Genomic DNA, 19,722 nt, shown 5'->3' with positions numbered 1-19,722 from the left:
TCCAGCAGCCACTGGACCCAGTTCAGGACACAGCCAGGACTTCTTGGGAAGGTGGGAAGTCAACAGCTCAAACCTAAAATGGGGCCAGCATGTGCTCCCCCAGCATCCCCACACCACTCTCAGTCCCTTTTCCACCAAGAAAGTCTGCCCTAACAGGATTTCACAGTCTGTCTCAATAGTTAATAAATCCAGAATCTAACAGACTATTAAAGGAAAACATCCAAGAGGCAGTCATTTTTAAAACATCCAATGGCAACTAATTATTCAAGGGATTAGTCCATTATAGTAACAACAAAGAAACTCTTAAAACATAAAGCCAAGTTGAACGGCAGATCAAAACCAAGGTGTTCCCACCCCGTGGCCACCTCCTGGGTGCACTTCTCAGCATCCTGGCATTGGTTCAGCTCCCACTCAACCTTTTAACATCCCATTCTTTCTGAAAGCAGGCAGAACTCAAACCAGTCTTCTCAAAATATAGAATTTCATGCTCTGTGCCATCATTGTAAGCACACAACAAAACAGGGCATCCCCAGGACTGGACCAGGCAGGCCACAGCTCTAACCCAGCTATGAGGCTCTCCAAGGACAGAGACTCCCTCCCCTCATGCTCCCAAGATTTTTTTCAACATGTCCAACCTGAATCTCTCCAGGACCAAAAAGGAGAACATAACTTCCCTCTTGGGCTTTTAAGAGAAAATATTCTGTAACCCAAATAAAGCTCAATCAGAATAAAACAAGGCTTTGTTTGCTGGAGGAGGGAAGAAAACACTACTCATTTATCAAATTAGAGTGCTAAAAGCTTAACTACCTGCCTTTAAAAAGAAGCCAAAGCACTGATCTATAACCAAACACAAACACACCACTTCTTCATCTTGATTTGTGTGGAGGCAAAGCTATGGGCACAAAAGGTATTCTTCTTCAAATAAAATCTATTTTAAAACTTGGCAACCACTAGCGTAAATACTTTACACTGCTAATGTAATGTAAGCATTTCCATGCAGAAGTTTCATCAGCTTAACAATATATTTTAAAAAGCTGGCATTAACTTCTGTGCAAAAACACCATCAGTCTCTGTCCTGTATATCTTAGAGTGCTTCAGCCACTAAATTACCACTTAGAGCTCTTAGCACCAGACCCCCTCCCTGCTGGATTCACTGATTTCTCTCAAGAACAACGCAGAACCCAAACTACTCTTCTGCAACTTATTTTCTTTAAGTGGAAATAGCCACTGGTCTACAAGGATTCCAAACAGGCTTGTACTGATTACAAATTATACTGTGGGCCCAGCAATTTTAATTCAAGACAAGCATTCCCAACTTTACATATGGATCTAACATTCAGCAGCTGATTTCTTCCTGCAAACAAGCTCCCATGAAGCTCCAACAGCCTAAGTCCAAGATGCATGTGCTGCCTCTCCAGGTAAAAGAAGCATCAGTAAGAGGGTAACAAACCTTTGAATATTCTAAATACGACTCCTCCTGCACCACTGTTTGATTTTGCATCCTCAGTTTTCCAACCGGTCAGTACAATTAACACCAATTCCTTCAACACCACACAGTCTTGAGTCAGAGGTGTGCAATTTAATATTTAATTATGAACGAAGCTGCCAACCTCAAAATTAGGGCTGCCAGCTAAACTTCAGCCAGCTCCTTCCTGCTGCAGCCCCAGCTCCTGACCGCTGGACCGTTTATGCTCCCTAACCCACAGAGATCCTTGCTTTCCCTGAACCAGCCTCTACACTTTAGTTTGTCATTGCATTGTCCCACACCAGAGGTTGTCACATCCCTCTAAAGCTTCTTCAGCTTTTCTCCTACTCTTGCCTCCCCTGCACATCCCATGGTGAAGTGCTGGCTGTGTGTTTTGGGAAGAGCTGCTCTCCCACGTGTCCAGAGAGGCTGCCAGTGCGTGGGCACAGGCACAAGGACTCTCCTGGTGATTCCTACCAGCCTGGAGAACCACATCACCCACCCTTTTCATCTGAACCACCAACACTTGTGAAACGCAGTGAGCTTAGTCAGCTCAGCACTGTGGAAATTAAAGCTGGGAGCCAACTTCTTTAAAAAAACAAACAACCCCCTGTGTATATCAAATCCCAGGCTGAGAAATTTCTCCATCCGTGTCCAGCAGCTCCACCACCAACACTCCTCAAAATCCAGCAACTGGAGACTTCACCCACCACCACGTCCTCTAATCAGCATCATCTGGGCTTCTTCAATACTAAACACATAGAATGGGTCAACACCTCAAAATCCAGCAACTGAAGACTTCACCCACCACCATGTCTCTGTCCTCTAATCACCATCATCTGGGCTTCTTCTTCAATACTATACACATCATGGAGGGGGTCAAAACCTGAAACAATTGGCAGAACTAATGTAATTTTCTCAGTGTGCCTGGCTGAGAGATTTCCCAGGCTGAGAAATTTCTCCATCCATGTCCAGCAGCTCCACCACCACCACTCCTCAAAATCCAGCAACTGAAGACTTCACCCACCACCATGTGTTCTCTAATCACCATCATCCAGGCTTCCTCTTCAATACTATAGACATCATGGAATGGGTCAACACGTCAAAATCCTACAACTGGAGACTTCACCCACCACCATGTCTCTGTCCTCTAATCACCATCATCTGGGCTTCTTCTTCAATACTATACACATCATGGAATGGGTCAAAGCCCAAAACAATTGTCAGAATTAATGTAAATCTCTCCGTTTGCCTGGTTTTCAGGAGAGATGACAACTGTTGGAAGGTAACACCATATGCTGTTCCCACCACAGAGGACAGCAAAGGCAAGGCCTGTAAGAGTGCTGCTCTCCAACGCTTTGAGAATGGGATGGGAGCCCCTTCCCACACAGAGCTAAACAGAGAGCACGAGAAACCCACTCCAGCTAAACACAGGAGCAAACCACCAAGCACCACGTTTCCAGCTGTTTCGGGGGCTGTGTGTTTTCCTGGAGCGCTCCAAGAGCAGGCTGCAGGCGGTTCTCAGGCACAGGTTTAATTTCTGCTCCCCAGCTCCGAGGAACGCTGTCCCGGCGTGTCGGAAGAAGGTTAATGAACGATTTAGCCGCCCTCACAACCACGTTAGTGTCACTTTCGGAAGCTGCGAGTTAATGCCCGAGATCTTCGGGGGTTGCCCTCTTTGAAGTTCACTGATCCATAACCAATGTCCAATTAATTTGCAGGAGCCTAACGATAATGACTATTGGCCTTTTCCGACGCATACAAAAACACAGTGGGTAACAGCGATGCTTTTGGCTTCAGGGTATTCTCAAATCTGCCTGCACATTTGCACACCTTCAAAAATATCCAGCGCTAATAACGGGTTGTCTTCTGCCATTTGAGGAATTTTTTACATTTGTTCTCCTGAGAGCAGAGCTACTGCATCAAGATTTATGAAGTTTCTGCTGAAAAAAAACCTGGAGCTGATTCAAGATGCTCATTTGCTAACAGAGAAATACTTCTGCTGCATTTGCTTAGATTCCTCTTTATTTAGGGTTTCCATGGAAGCCAAGGAATAGAAGTTAAATCTTGGGAAGATTAAACAGGCCCTGAGATATAATGCAAAACAGCTTATTTCAACATTCCCCAAAGAAGAGAAATGAGAAATTCTTCCACACATACGCCAAAAAAAGAGGTTTGTGGAAATTTTCAAAATAAATTGGGACCCAGTTTTTCAAATGCTGCACACAGCCATTGCTTCCTGCTGCAAGCAGCTTCCACAGCTTCCAAAACACTTCCTCAGGTGAGAAAGTAAATTAACAACTCCCTAAAAACCAGCTTGTTCAAGAGAGTTATTGCTATACAACATCCAGGAAGAAGGTTAATTCAACCACAAGGTCTTGCTCAAAGAGGAACAATCACCTCATAAATTAGTATCTGAGCAGTCTTTAGAATTAAAAAATGCAGAACTTATGCAGTTCAGCAGCATCTTCCATGGCAATGCTCTGAACACCACACAAGCTGACAGACCAGCATTTAAAAAATAAAATAAATCCCTTATCTTCAGCTTCTCCAGGCTGAGAAGTGATTCCTGCTCTGGTGAGAAGGGCAAACATTTCCTTGCCTCCCCACCCCACAGGTCAGCAGAGTGTCAGTAGCCACAATGACAGGCTGTTGGACACTACAAATTAATAGCCACACATTTTCTCTGATCTCCATCCTCCAGGTAAAGATTTATTTCACATTGTTCCAATCTCATATGAAAATGCCCAGGACTGATGAACTCTACTTCAAAACACTTCTATTTCACAGCACATTTCTTACACCATTTTACAACCTGGCACAGATATATTCAGATAATGGGTGAAGTGCACCTTTTTCTTGAAGCTGGAGCTAAACAGTGTCACACACACAGGATTTACTTACTACCTGGTCTGGTAAGGAAACTAAACACAGCTGACCCTCAAGCAAGTTATTTTCAATTTTAAAACCATTATTGCTTAAATAAAAAGATACTTAAATCAGAGACTTTTCTAATCCTTCATTTATGGTGAGCACCCAACTGCTCAGTGGAATGCACTTCAAGGTTTTTATTAATTCCATGGGAAAGTCCCAAGACACTGGGATATTTTTTTTCTGATTCTTGATTAAAGCAGCGGGAGCCCACATGAATTCCCTTTCTTCCCCCCTCCCCAAGAGTTTCACATGCAACATCCCCTCCTCAAAATCTGTAAGAAAACAAGAATCAAACCAAGAACATTTTGCCATCTGAAAGGCGCCGAGACCTTGCGTGGGGCGGGATGCGCTTCCAGCTGCCAGCCTAAAGGGACGGCTGAGGGAGATTAAACACAGAAATGCTTTTCATAAGGCAGGAGCCTTTGAAGAGGACAGTTCAGCTACTTCATTTCGTAATCTTCACAAAGCGTCAGATTTTAGCCTAAGCAGGTCTTAAAACAAGGAGATTTTATTTTAAAAAGGGGGGAAAAAAAAGTAGGAATGTGTTCTGGCTGGGTTCTGTTGATTCAGCAAGGGTTAGACACACACATGCTTATTGATCGCAGAGAGCTCCCTGCTAAGTTAATTGTCTGGAATTTTAACTGAGCTCTCAGCAAGTTTCAAAATCCATGTTGGCTGGAAGTGGGTGGGGGACCCAGAAAAAAACAGGCTGCAGAACTGTGCCAGTCCTACAGTTAAAAAAACCCAGCAATTACTTTCATGAAGAGAAGAGCTTCAGCAGGGCATGGCTTTAACTGGATTTGGGGATTCTGACTCTGACACCGTTAGAATTCAGTGCTGGAAATGGCATATGCAAAGCAGTACCATTATCAGGGAGCACCATCAATGCTGCTTCACTCCTACCCACATCACCAAGTGAGGGTATCTCTCTCCTGTGAGCTCCCAGTTGTGGCTCATGACAATTTCTACACAGAAGTGTCACCACCAGCTTACCTGCCCATCTGGCAGTACCTGAACACTGACCTTCTGCTGGTGCAGGCTACAGCAAACTTGGCACTGCAGCTTGCCCAGCCACCTGCACATGCATGAGGGCTACCCATGGCTTTGCACTGTCCACCAAGCCCTACGTGCCTCCTGAACACCTCCAGCAGCAGTTTCTCCAGGTGAAGAACATGCTGCAGGGATGATTTGGCATTATCAGACAGGAACAGCCAAAGACACCTTTAAAACAACCTGCGATTAGTTTCAAACAAAGCTTTGCACTCCATCGACCCAACCGGCAACACCATCCTGTACCAATGTGGACGCTCCCCAGCACTCATGTTTTTCCAAGGTTTCCCACATCCCCCCGGCAGCTCCCTGGCCCACTCCCCACCTACCTGAACTCCCTGCCCTCGCTGTAGCGCCGGGCTGAGGCCGCGCGCTGCGTGGCCGTCTCCAGAAGCAGCTTCTGTGTCAGCCTGCTGGAAGGAGCCGAGTCCCTGCTGGCCTCGGGCTCGGCCTCTTGGTCACACTTCCACTCCTCATCCTCGTTCAGAGTTGGCAGATAACCAGGCAGCCCTTTACCTGTCCCAGATCCCGAGCTCGGATCGCTATAAATTTTTGGACTTTCCCCACCTGTCCTTGTGTATTCCAAATAAATATCCGACTTAAGGAACAAAGGGTAGGTATTGTCTTCTATCATGCACTGAATCTCCGTTTGGGCCTGGTCAAACATGTCAGGGTCAATCTGCAGTTTCATGACACAGTCTTTGATGAAGCTTTTTGTGGCCGGTTTGATCTGCCGGGACACAATGCCATTGTTGTCGAGGATGTATTTTTTGTAAATGGCTTTTGCCAGCTTGAGTCTTTTTTCCTCATTAGACACGCACGGCTCCAGCTTCCTGAAGCCACTGCAGGCAAACCAAAAGTCCAGCAGATCTGCACAGTCCTCCTGTTTCAGGAAAGTCCTGAAGAGGTTGATGCCATCTTGATCATCCAGCAAGGAGTGCAGTGACTCGGCCCACTTCAGGTAGGGTGGAGTTGGCGAAGCACTCCCCTCGGGCTCGTACCCCAAATCCAAATCGGAGCGCCTCGGTGTTGCCGTGGACATCTCGTTTCTGACCACATCACTTTTACCAGAGTAGAAGCCATGGCTAACAGGCCTTGGGTCTGTGGACACGAGCTCCCCCTCCTCACCAGGAACTGGTGGCCTTGGAGCATCTTCAGTGAAGCTTCCTCCCAGGTCCAAGGGGAAGCTCTTTCCCTGGATATTCATTTTTCTGGTCCTCGCTTGCGTGGGAGCAGTGGGGGATGAGCGCCAATCTCAAATCACCAATATCTGTAGCTCCAAGGTGAACAAGTTTGTTTGGCTGAAACAGACGAGGAAAAAGTAAGCTTGTATCACTTGAAACAAACACTCTAAGACAACAAACTAGTGGTTATGCTCTGCACCTTTACTATACTAACACCTCTTTTTCAGCAAATCAATGTCTTGGTAACTTCTGAGAGCACAGAATCGAGCTCAAACCAGGCAGAGGCTAAAAATGACAGTTACAGAATATCACAAAACTTTACATCCAGAATTTGGCATCATTGATACAGCTGACACTATGCTAAAACACCAGCCAATTTCCCAACAGCAGTGGTTTATACAGACCCTGGCATGTGGCAGCCCACATCCAAGAGATCCATACCCAGGTAGCACAGGGCACATGCCATCTTCTGCACTGCCACCAGTTCCTCTGCTCTGCCTACCTGCACAGGACACATACCAGATCATACTAAGGCAACACATTTTTATCTGGCTGTGGATCTAGGAAATTCTTATCCTTAAACAGGAATTTAAGGCTTGTGAAAATGATTATTAAAGAACATCCAGTTAGTCCTGAAAGCAGGGCTGCACCTTAATCAAACACAGGTGGCTTTCGTATGCTCAAGTGACATACCAGCGCCACATTCCTCACAAATCTCTGCGTTTCAGAAATACGCCGCGTCGCCTCGTCTAGCTCTAGGGGAATCCAGATGCATCGTTGACCCTAATATTTTGGGCATCTGGACTGCATTCTTGCTTCAGATGGGCATGTTAGTACAGGAGCTCAGTTCTAGCACTACTTTTTGTAGGCAAGCCGTTGAGAAAAGGTTCATTTACACTAACAAAATTGCATGCTACGAGCCTGGGAAAATTTCAGGTCATCAAAGGAAGATGAGAAAAGCACCTTGACAAGGAAACCTGATCAAGTAAGATGTTTTTAAAGCAGAGCAACGAGTCAATATGGAGGATGGAAGGTATGGGGAAGGCAGGGAAGGAAGAAAAGGGCAATCCCTGGGTTGCTACTTCTGCTGCTCAACAAATTAACCTCATCATTTAAAGCGAGTAGCAAAAGCCTTGTGTTACAGAACAGCCTCAGCCTCTAAGCCCCAAGTACTGCAGAGCACTAGCAGCCTCACAAATTACTCCTTGCACTGGATTAACTCAATTGCATGTAAAAACACAGCAGGAAAGACACATTTTAGCTTGCCCTCCCTCTCAAAGCAAACCCTACACCAACGAACATCTGTGGGATGCTTTGCCATTTCCCCCCCATTTCCTGATCCTGGCTAAACCAAGAACCGCCGATGCTGTACCTTACAGCCCACCTGTCCATCGTGAAACAACCCAGCGAGCCCACGAGCGGCCAGCGAGGATGGCTGGGCCCCGCCAGTAGCCAGCGCCGCGCTCACACCCGGCCCGAGCCCCCGGCACGCAGCCCCTGCCCTGGCACCGCGGGACGGGGCCGGGCTTTGGCACCACGGGGCGGCTCTGGGTGGTTTTCACCCCGCGTCTGGAAGCGAGCGCAGGACTTGCCCCTCGTTTGCGGTGCAGGTCCCCGGTAACCCCCGGGCGGGTGCAGGGGACCCCCGGGGCAGCGGCACCGCAGCCCCAAAGCCACGCCGGGCATTGTTGCGGCGGGGCGGCGCTGGCTCCTCGCCCCGGCCGGGGCAGCCCCGGGGAGCCTCCCGGAGGACACGCGAGGCGCCCGGCCGAGCCGCCCGCCCGGCTCCGGAGCGGACCCCCGGCCGGCCCGCGGGAGGCGGGGGCCGGGTGGGCTCCGGGGCGGCCCCGCCGCTGACAGGGCGCCGCGCGGGGCCCCCGCCGCCCCCCGGGCAACTTCGCGGGACCCGGCCCGCGCCGCCCCCCCGCCGCCGCCCCCGGCCCCGCTCACCCTCCCGGCCCGCCCGGCCTCCCCCCCGCGCCCGGGGCGGCCTAGCCCGGCTCGGCGGCCCCAGCGCGGCCCCGCGCTCCCGCCCGCGGCGGCCTCGGCGCGGCCTCGGCGCAGGGCCTGGGCCGGGGCCGCCTCACTCACCCGCGCGGAGCGGCGGCGGCGGCCCGGGGCGGCGCGGGGCCCGGCCCATGCGGCTCAGCGGCGGCGGCGGCCCGGAGGGGCGGCGGCGGCACAAAGCGGGCGGCCCGGGACGCCCATGGCCGCGGCCGCAGGCGGGTGGCGGCGGCGGGGAGCGAGTGCAGCAGCAGCAGCAGCGAGCCGAGCCCCGCTCCGCTCCGCTCCGCCTGCGCCGCTGCCTCCCAGCCCGGCACGGCGGCTCAGCCGCGCCCCCCGCGCCCCCGCCCGGTACTGCGGGACCGGCGGCCGGAGCGGGGCGGAGCGGGCCCGGCACGGCCCGGCACGGCCCGGCCCGGCCCGGGGAGGCGGCGCGGCGGCACGCGGGACCCGGGGCGGCTGCAGGCCCCGCACCCCTGCAGGGCCGGCCCGGCGAAACACGGAGCTCCCGGCTCGGAGAGGCCTCGATTGCCGGGAGCCGCAGCACAATGTGACGTGCACGGGGTGAGCTCCCCGGACAGCTCCGGCACATGGCCGAGGCTTCGGGCTCGGCTTCCCGCAGAGCCCCGGCACCTTAGGGGCTGAATGGCTCCGGGGCTTCGTCCGGCCCTGGATGTGGGGAGCCCGTGAGCATCCCGGGCAGAGACGGCCGCAGAGAACTCTCGGAGACCTCCAGGGTCTCGTCGAAGGGCTCTGCCCAGAAAGGGCATCAACCCTCAAACACCGCCAGCCTCCACGGCTCTGTCCGTGTCGAACACTGTGACACTTCTGAGCTTTGTCCAGTTTGGACCACACACCAGGGGCCTGGGGATGCAGGGGCACGGGTCCCGCAGCTGCTCTTGCCTCCAACAACAACTAGAGCTGGTTTGGAACCTGCATTGTGCATCCTGCAATGTATGTCCTGCAATGTGTGTCCTGCCATGTGTGTCCTGCAATGTGTGTCCTGCAGTGTGCGTCCTGCAATGTGCATCCTGCCATGTGCGTCCTGCAATGTGCGTCCTGCAATGTGCGTCCTGCAATGTGTGTCCTGCAATGCGTGTCCTGCAATGCGTGTCCTGCCATGTGCGTCCTGCAATGTGTGTCCTGCAGTGTGCATCCTGCAATGTGTGTCCTGCCATGTGTGTCCTGCAGTGTGCATCCTGCAATGTGTGTCCTGCCATGTGTGTCCTGCAATGTGCGTCCTGCAATATGTGTCCGGCAATGTGTGTCCTGCAATGTGCATCCTGCCATGTGTCCTGCCATGTGTGTCCTGCAATGTGTGTCCTGCAGTGTGCATCCTGCAATGTGCGTCCTGCAATATGTGTCCTGCAATATGTGTCCGGCAATGTGCGTCCTGCCATGTGCGTCCTGCAATGTGTGTCCTGCAATGTGTGTCCTGCAATGTGTGTCCTGCAGTGTGCATCCTGCAATGTGTGTCCTGCCATGTGCGTCCTGCAATGTGTGTCCTGCCATGTGTGTCCTGCAATGCGTGTCCTGCCATGTGTGTCCTGCCATGTGTGTCCTGCAATGTGTGTCCTGCCATGTGTGTCCTGCAATGTGTGTCCTGCAATGTGTGTCCTGCCATGTGTGTCCTGCAGTGTGTGTCCTGCAGTGTGCGTCCTGCAATGTGTGTCCTGCAATGTGCGTCCTGCAATATGTGTCCGGCAATGTGTGTCCTGCCATGTGCATCCTGCAATGTGTGTCCTGCAATGTGTGTCCTGCCATGTGTGTCCTGCAATGTGTGTCCTGCAATGTGTGTCCTGCCATGTGTGTCCTGCAATGTGTGTCCTGCAATGCGTGTCCTGCAATGTGTGTCCTGCCATGTGTGTCCTGCAATGCGTGTCCTGCAATGCGTGTCCTGCAATGTGTGTCCTGCCATGTGCGTCCTGCAATGTGCATCCTGCCATGTGTGTCCTGCAATGTGTGTCCTGCAATGCGTGTCCTGCAATGCGTGTCTTGCCATGTGTGTCCTGCAATGTGTGTCCTGCAATATGTGTCCTGCTTCTCTGAGCCGGGCAACCGCCGCGGGGAGAAATCAGGGGCTGGCCAAGAGGTGGCACTGCATGGACTGGAAAGGGTCACACCACGTGGAGACTCCCCAAATCAGGCGTGTTTTGTTGTGTGCAGCAGGGTGCACCAGCTCTGAGGCTGCAGTACTGGGGACACTGAAGGGAGAAGTGAATTGCCAGATGCAGAGATCAAATGAGAGTAGCGTGACAGGGAAGTGCAAAAGCGAGTGTCTTCCCTGGAAAGCAGTGATAGACTCTGAGCCAGGCAGACCCTAGATACCATCCTAAAAGCTGAACATGCAAACAAGCCAATAGACAATCCTCTGAAAATTAGAAATAACTCAGAATAGTTTCCAACAGGGACTGTTTCTGCTTTCTTATGTGATCACGCTGCCACAGCTGCCTGCCTCAGTGCATTTAGGGAACACTTTTGGAAATGTAACATTTTTTCCAGCTCTGTGAAGCTCCCAAATATTCAGTCTGAGCAGTGACACTCCCCATCCCACCCCAGCACACAGCCTGGCAGGATGATGTGGCTCCTTGCTCTCTCTCATGTGAACGATGCTCGGAGCTGATTTACATGTAGCAGTGCAATGCTGATCTCAGGCATAATAATAGAAAAGCTGATGTGGGATTCAGCTGGTAAAGAATTAAAGGATGGGAATATAATTAATGCAATCAGCCTAGTTTCCAGAAAATAGCTCTTGTCAAACTGTGATGTCATCCTTTGAAGAGATTACAAGTTTGGCTGATAAAGGTTATGGCACAGAAATAATAGACCTGGGCTCTGTTCAGGCATGTGACTTAATCCATATAGTATTCTGATTAAAAATTAGCACAATACAACATCAAGAGGGACACCTTAAAGGGGCTGGGAGCTGGCAAACCGACAGCCATCAATGGGGAATCCCTGCAGAATGGGAGCGCGCTCAGTGGGTGTCCGGGCTTGGATGGGAAGCCCAATGCTATTCAGTATTTCCATCAATGGTCTAGAAATAGATTAAAAAGCCCTGCTGAGAAAAACGCCGGGGCGAGGGAAATGAGAGGGGCAGGAGACACGGACGAGGTCAAGACAGCTGTAGAAAACTTCACAAGCCGAGTCCCTGGCAAATAAAACGTGCTTGAATGCGAGCAGCTGTGAAAGGGTCTGTCCACTGAACACAGGGCCCTTCTGCTGGAAAGCCGGGATCTGGCAGGGATGGGGGGAGTTTAGGAGGCAGGAGGGACAATGTGGGAGCAGCAGGGGGGATGTCCAGCTGGGACAGGACTGGGTGCCACAGCAGGAGGGTTCCAGCATCTGTGTTGTGGAAAGGAGGCTGGGGAATTGAGAGAAGGTGGAGGGGAGTTAAAACTGCTTTGCAGGGGAGTAGCTGAGGCCCGCAGCCTCCCCAGCAAGTTTAAAGGAGCCCCAGAGGTGCCTCCAATACAGCACTTCAGCCACTTCATGGGTGAGAAACTATCAGGTGTAGAGAGCTTTTCATCTGCCAGAGGAAGGCCCAGCAAGATTCATGGCTTGAACTGAGTTCATTTGAGAAACCAGAGCAAGAATTCTCCGTGGCAAGGGAGAGCCTGAGGTGGTGGGCAATGAGTTTGGGTGCAGCAGGATGCAGCTGGTTGAAGTGCTGGGGCTTGACATGCCCTCCCTCATGATGCCATCCTTCCCTGACCTTCCTTACTGCTCCTCGGGTTGGGCTGGACCTGGGGAGGTGGGAGAAGTGCTGGGGGCTCATCTTGCTCCCACCAGCTCCTGGCACATTCCCCCAGCTCAGGGGACACAGCCTGGAGTGAGGATCAGCCCCCATCCCACCCCCCAGGGACACAGAGAGGCAGGGGACCTCCAGAGCAGCTGGATGTCCCTTCCAGCAGTGCAGGATCGCCCTGTGCACGCTCCCAGGGAAAGCAGAGCCAGCCCTGCCCTGCTCCAGCCAAGGCAGCCAGGCAGCTGCCCCTTCCTAGGCCACAGGAAGCAAATTCCACAGATGGATGCCAAGCCCTCATGGTGCCTCTTTATTTTCTGGTCCTCTAGCAGGGATGCTTGGGGCTGAGAGAGCCATGGGCTCCCTCTGGAGCCCCTTCCCTGCCTTTTACCCCTCAGGTGGCTCATGACAAGGAGGCTTATCCCTGCACTCTAGCAGGGGCCAAAATCACTTCCACATTTATCTGAGGGCATCAAACAAGTGATAAACCACACTGAGCATTCCTGGCTGTGTGCTGGAGGAATCAGACTGCAAGGTCTTTGAGGCCAGTGAACCAAACCTGCTTATTTTTCCTTTTTTCATCAGCTGGCCACGAAGCTCTGCCTTTTACCCCAGATACCATCCTTACACCAAAAACGCCACCACGGAGATGGCAGTGGTGTTTTGTGCACTGAGGCCCCTGTGGCCACTGCCGCTGAGGCTGGCCCCATGTGAGCCTGGAGTTATGGACACTTCCCATCTCCCAACGCACACATTCCTTTCTGCCTGGAAGAAACAAACAGCAAACACTGGAGAAAAGGAACTGCTCTGAGCCTTTCGTCTGAGGAGTCTGAGCTGCACGCAGGCAGCGCTGGTGCAATTCCAGAGCCTCTTTGCACAGGGGTGTGCTCTGTAGCAGCCTCCCCTCCTGCCAAGGTAGCTTGGGACCCGCCAGCTCTCCAACACCCCACCTGCAGAGCCTGAAACCGCTTGGATCAGCTTCAGCACTGACTAGAGCCCTCCCAAATGAATTCCCCTCTTTGTAGCGGCCGGCTGGCTCCTGCAGGGCGAGGTGGCTCTGAGCGGAGCCGGGTGATGCCTGGTGGGCTGCCAGGCTGCAGCGCTCCCTTCCAGCGCAGGGATGGATGTGCGTGGGTGTAGCCGGCGTCCCTGTGGCGCTGGCGGATTCGGGAGGGAGCGCACTAGATGGTGCTGTTCAACCTTTGGCTGCCATTTAAAAGGCTCCTGCAAGGTCATCAGCCATGCCGAAATTCGGTGGTTTTATTCAAAAAGCTTTTTTGGAACTAGGGGATGAATAGAAATATTCTGAAATATGAGGTTTTACGCTGATCACTGACAGAGGCAAAGGGATGTGCTGCCTCCCACCTCGGGCCTGCAGCACCCTCAGTGCTGAGGCAGGACCCGGGGTTTGACTACATGACCAGTAATGAAAATAATAATTTAAAAAATTAACGATTTAAAGAAAAAAATGATGCCAAGAACATAATGTTCTGGTGTGCAAGAGGCGGCTGACAGCTCTCTCTGGGACCGCTGGCAAGATGATGCTTACAGAATAGGAGGAGGAAAATGTATTAGCATTCTAGATAAAAGTATTGGAACCCAGAGCATCCCAAAGAGCCTGACTGGGATGAGGCACCAACAGCCCAGTAGCGCTGCCACTGAAGGGACAAGCAAACAGAGCCACAGGATAGGCTGGGAGGAGAACAGAGCAGAGAAGTGGCCATGGATGGGGCTGGGGGCTGGATGAGAGTGCCTGCCTCACTGGGAGGGATGGATGGAGCAGATCTCATTGTGAGCTGTGAGGATGCCCACAAACAGATGTGCCAGGGCTGGGGGCAAGAGTGGAAGTGAGTTGTGCTGATTTCAACCACCACAGCATCCCTTCTTGCAGGGCATAAAGATATCTGCCCACCCTGGCTGTGCCAGCTTGCCAAAGCATCCATGGAGCTGTGGGTGCAGGTCCCACAGTGCCTCCTTCTTTGGATTCTCCAGCTCAAGGAATTGCTTCTAATTGCTTCAGATCCTGCTCTTTCATAAAGCCCATGGTGGAACCTGTTCCAGGCAGTGGGAAGGTTGCAGGGCTTGGCTGCTCTGGGCATTCAGATCCTTCCCCTCCAGAAACATCATCCCAGTTTCCCTGTTCACTCCTGTTCCCACATGGGTGCTTGCTTGCAAATCCCCTGTTTATGCTGGGGTACAGGCCTGGAGTGGGTGGATGGGGCAAAACCTTTACTGCTCACATCAAAAATAACAAAAACTGTAGCCAGATTGTAGCCAGATCTGTAGCCAGAGTGACCTTCTTTCAGAAATGTAGGGGGAGAAGGGGCTGGAGCAGCTAAGGCAGCTGTCTGAACTGGGTTTTGCAGTTTTGCAGTGTTTGACCATGGTGGTGCAGATGCCCAAATGGCAAAGAGAAGCCCCAGTACATAACCCTGAGCCCCTGCAGTGTCCCAGCACCCTGGCCTGTTCTCCCTGGGGTTTGCTCTGCCTTCATCTCCAGGTGTTCCTCTTTGTGCCTGCCCTGGCATCAGCTTCATTCGCTCAGCTTTGCTTTGCCCTTCCTGCTGGGTTACAGAGCTCCCAAACCTAATGTTTCCCCAAAAAAGGATTATGGACAAGCTGATGCTGTGCCTTGGGAGGCTGCTCTGATGCTCTGTTCACCCAGCACCCTCCTCACAGAGGAGCTTGACATGGACTTTTCTTATCTCCCCACACTTCTGTGACCCTCCTGCCACCAGCCCTCAGCCCACCCCAGCTCCTTTCTGACTGTCAGCCCCCTCTAGCCTCATGTTTGGGCTCAGGACTGGAGTTTTGGTCAATGCTTTCCCCATATTCCTTCTCCTCCATTCCAGCCAGCCCAAGGAGAGCCACAGCAGGTCATGGCCACTCTCCTCTGCTTGCTTTGCACCACTCACAACCCCAGGAACAGCCAGTGACCATATCAGCTCTTGTTCCTCTGCCCTGGCTGGGCAAAGCCCAGTTTGTTCACGTGGGCTTCTCTTCTCACTCCTGTCCCACCCCAGATAAGCCCTGGGCTCCCATCCCAGCTCAGGGCTGTGGCACAGAACTGATAAGGTTGCCAGTCCCTTGGTGTGTCCCCCAGCCCTCCCCTCCCTTCTTGCTGCTTTTGGGGAAAGGTTCCCATATGTGGCAGAGCACAGAGACCCTCACAGACCCCTGCTATGTCTGAGACCCTGCCACATCCACGACCCTGACAGATCCCTGCCACATCCCAAACCCTGCAGCTCCCCTGGTTTTGGTCAGCCTGCCCTGCCCAAAGCATGGCACAGGAGCTCAGCCAGCACCACCAGTGCCCAGCGCTGCTCATCCCCAGGCAGTGAGGGTGAGCACCCCAGGGACACCCCACACACCTTCCTGCACCCACCTTTGGGGTCCAGCCCGGGCCTGTGCCCTGCACTGCTGCCTCTCCATGCTGCAGACCACCAGGCTCGCTGCTCCTCTCAGGGTGCCGGGGCTGGGGTGCCATCCACACACATCCCAGGAATGCCGCTCTGCAGAAAGAAGAGAGGTCAGCTCGTCCCTGCTGGGAGCACCCTGCCCAGGAGGTGTTCCCAGGGGAGCTGGGCCAGGCAGGGACATCTTGTGCTCCCCACTCACAGGAGTGGAACCCGTTCCTATGGTCCTGAGGGACGCACTTCTCATCTTGCCTCGCTGTCAGAGGGAGATGTCTGGGCAGGCTGTGCTCTGTCTGGAGCAACATAGGGGCCTCTGGAGGGGTTATCCCTGCTGGAATGGTCCCAGCTCCTCCTAGAGCTGAGGCAGGAGGGAGCAGCAGTGGCAGGGAACAACCCTGTCCCTGTTCCCAAGCCCCACTGCAGAGCCAGGGCCCCCCACCTGCCCAGGCCATTGCTTGCCCTCTGCTCCAGTGTCCCCGTGGTGGGATGGAATAGGATGAGAAGAACACAAGGAGCAGCTCCATGGAAACACCTGGTTCCTGCAGCAGGGTTATCCCAGAGCAGCCTGTGATAATTCAACCTGCTTAATTCTGTTGGGAAAGATGGATTTCCTTTACTCAGCCATCAGTGACTGTGACCTGGGCTGCTGGAAGGTGAGGGAAGGATGGTCAGGGCAGAAATATTGGCTGCTCTGCTCTCACAGACCTGATTTGTAATGCTGGGCAAGATCTTCTGGCTTAACTGTGGTCACCAGCTCGGCTGGCAAGAGCCCCCTCAGTGCTTGGTGGTGCCTTGATGTGTGTCCAGGATTTCCAGTGTGATCCTTTGGACACAATCACCAGAGTAGCTTGGAGAGCTGGTCCCCACGTTCCTGGCTGACTGCTGGAGGGTCACCTCTCCCAGGGAGATGACAATTTTTGTGACAAGCAAGGCCTGTGACTATATTTTGGCTAATTTTCCACCTCAACTGGCCAGGCAGCGGCCAGTTGGACACACGCTGGTTTCTGTGCTCTCTCCTGGGACGACTGTCGCTGACGAGGCTTTCGCTGGACATGAGGCCGACGGTCAGGGAATTGCTCTGTCCCGCAGTTCTGGTTTGCTGTGAGTCCACCTAGTGGCCCACGGCTTTATGGTCGGCTTTGCTGGGCGCAGGGAGGCTTGCGAGGACATCTCAGAAATGCTTGCGCATCCAGGGCAAGCTCTGGAAAGAATTTTCCCTCTGCACTGTTCCTGAGGTCCCCGTTGTTACGGTTTAGGTCCCAGATCACCGTCGTCCTTCACCAGGAGAGCTCTGAGCCCATGAAGTGACAGCAGCAGCTGAGGCTGTGGCTGCTTTGCTGAGGTCAAACCCAGCCAGCCCTGGGCAGAGGGTCCCTGTGATCACAGTGGGCACTGCTGAGGGAAGCCCCACAGCATTTCCACCCCTTAATTCTCCTGCAGAATGATTTTCTCAACCTCGAGCTCCTCAGACAGGGCAGTAGGTGCCCCAAATGCTCCTCTGAGTGATCCCATACCCTGGGGAGGTGCTGGCTCTGGGTGTCCAGGCAGCCCAGAAGCCAGAATCTAATTGCCACTGGCAGCTGATTGCCAGGAGCAGGCTCCTGGTGGCTGTTTGTGCCGGGCAGGACAGTCGTGCTGGCAGGAGGTCACAGCCTGCCAGCCTGAGCCCTCACTGGGCCCTTCTGGGGCACAGCACGCTGTGTGTGCTGCAGGACCCCACGTATTCCAGGCCAGGGGGACTGGCCAGCCCCAGCTGGGGGAGCCCCAGTCCTGGCAGGAACTTCTGGGAGCCTCTGCTCCTTCAGCTCGCTGGTAGGAGAGCCACAGACCCTCTGGGATCTCCCTCTACCCACACAGAGACTCCAGCCTCCATCACCCTTTCCCAACCCCTGCTTCCCAGCAGCACCTTGGAAACCCCCAGCTGCTCTCCTTGGCTGTCTTCCCTCTGAGGTGGCCCTTCCTTGGAGCAACCATCCTGTGCCACCTCCCCAGCAAGGGCCACCCCTCATGGTGAACTGGGACCCCTGGCGTGTCACCAGCACCCAGTGAGGTGGCCAGGGCTCAGCACCAGCCCCTCCACCCCCAGTGCCCTGCCCAAGGGTCAGTGGAGGTTTCCCTGGAGGGTTCCTCCTCCATGGTGGGAGTACAGGAAAGGCTCAGCACTGATGGACACCAGCTGAGGTCCTGGCCAGCCAAAATGCTGGACACAGCCCAGCAGTGCCCGGGGCTGACCTGCTTCTTCCTGCCTGATGAGCTGGGGGTGCCATTTGTCCACACACTCAGGGGAGTCTCCAAAGTCTTCTGCTGCTTTAACTGCCCTAACACAAGCCCAGCCCAGGGCTTGGCATCGACTCATCTCAAGGCTTTCCAGCATGAGGTGAACAGATATGGAAAGTGTTGGTCTTATCCTGACAGAAAACTGGAGAAATTGCTCACAAAATCATTTACTGCGGGAGGAAGCTCAGAGAATTGGCGTGTCTCTGTATTTGGAGGGATCCAAGACTTGCTCCACAGCCAAGGCAAACAGGCACTGGATGTCAGCCATGGGGTTCCCTGTCCCCTTCTGCCAGCACTTCTGGCCTGTCACCCATGCTCACCACTTGGCAACTCTGCCTGGCTGCCTCTCTCCTAAAATCTCCCCTTCCTGTGCCAGGCAGGTGAACCCAGCAGAGCCAAGTCCTCTCCAGGACAGAATGCCTGGGATCTGGGGGAGTCGTGGAACTGTGATCATGAGCATCCCATGGCATCCTGCTTCCCTGGGGAAGAGATTACCAGAACTGCTCCTTGGAGGTGTGAGCATCTCCAGGCAGCTCTGAGTGCCCCATCTCCTCCAGAAGCCGAGCTTGGGCCGTGTTCCACAGAAGGTGCTTCCCAGCCCTTTGTCCCCTGTCCCCTGTCCCCATCAGGACATGGAGGCTCCTGCCCCTCCCTTGCTCTGCAGGGCTTGAGACACCACCTGGTGTCCAACCAGGTCATGTCCAAGCACCTCATGTCCACCCGTGTCACACCCCTCGTGCTCCTGCTGTGTCCCTCAGCCTGGGCAGCTCAGTGGGAGCTGACAGCAGCCAGACCCCTGCAGCCCTGGCCATCTCACCTCAGGGCTCTCCTGGTGCCCTCCCAGAGAACAGATTCCCACTTTGATTGTCCTGCTGGGCATTCTCCTACCAGTGCACCCCCTGTCAGAAGTCCTTCCACGGACACGTGCTGGCTGGCACAGTGACCAGCCTCCAGACAACCCATGGCTGGCAAATGTGAGCAAATCCAACCTTGTATTGTTTATACATTGATTCTTTATAGTTACAGAGGCTCAAAACAGGAGAAAACACATCTGGAAGCAGATGTACAACTCCAAATCTTGGACTTGTAGACATTGTAGACCTTGCAGAATCTCCAGAGCTTGGACTTGGACTCTTCCTATTGGCAACATCTTCCCTGGTGTGCCAAGGCCATGTCATGGAGAAGATGTGTCACAGAGGACTTTGGTTCCTCTTCCCACTTCTGTGACTCTCCAGGGCTGTAAGGTGAGTGCCCATGGTCTTGGGTGACCACCTTGTGGGCAATGTCCCACGAGACACCAGAAATGTGAGAAGTTATCCCAGCCCACCTGAGCTTTGGCCTGCAGGGGGACAGGGAGCAGAGGTGTCTGCCCAGGAGGTCCATGTCTCCCTCTTCCCCACAGAAGGGTATTTTCTGGTCTCCAGAGCTGAGTATCTTCAGCTCAGCCTATTTATCTTAGTCTTGCACTCAGCAGCTGCCAGAGACTCCTGCGATTAAATTCTGCCTGATGGAAATTAATGATTCAGCCTGAATTCTTGTCCCCTGCTTCCCAGGTGGTTTGTGCTCCTCACATGTCAATGTGGGACTGGGCAGACCCCTGGATGGACCATGTGGAGCAGTTGGGAGTTTTGGGAATGCCTTGGTGAT

General features: G+C 53.4%; 1 protein-coding gene across 3 annotated transcripts in view; it reads right to left on the bottom strand.

The window, feature by feature from the left end:
• Positions 1 to 15,813, bottom strand: part of AXIN1 (axin 1) — a 79,516-nt gene extending 63,703 nt beyond the window's left edge. For 2 of the 3 annotated variants that reach the window (XM_058035780.1, XM_058035782.1), the window contains exons 1-2: positions 8,725 to 8,763; positions 5,779 to 6,750 (exon numbers count right to left, since the gene is read on the bottom strand). In XM_058035780.1, the coding sequence (XP_057891763.1) occupies positions 5,779 to 6,656 (878 nt within the window). In that variant the 5' untranslated portion in view covers positions 6,657 to 6,750; positions 8,725 to 8,763. Of the gene's footprint in view, positions 1 to 5,778; positions 6,751 to 8,724; positions 8,764 to 15,767 lie in introns of those variants that run through there. The other variant, XM_058035781.1, reaches the window with a different exon arrangement.
• Between the last annotated feature and the right edge of the window lie 3,909 nt (positions 15,814 to 19,722).

This window comes from Melospiza georgiana, chromosome 16, assembly GCF_028018845.1.
Source record: "Melospiza georgiana isolate bMelGeo1 chromosome 16, bMelGeo1.pri, whole genome shotgun sequence".
In the NCBI taxonomy this organism is placed as follows: domain Eukaryota; kingdom Metazoa; phylum Chordata; class Aves; order Passeriformes; family Passerellidae; genus Melospiza; species Melospiza georgiana.
The sequence above is the reverse complement of the archived record's forward strand: the minus strand, read 5'-3'. Positions and strand labels throughout refer to the sequence as shown.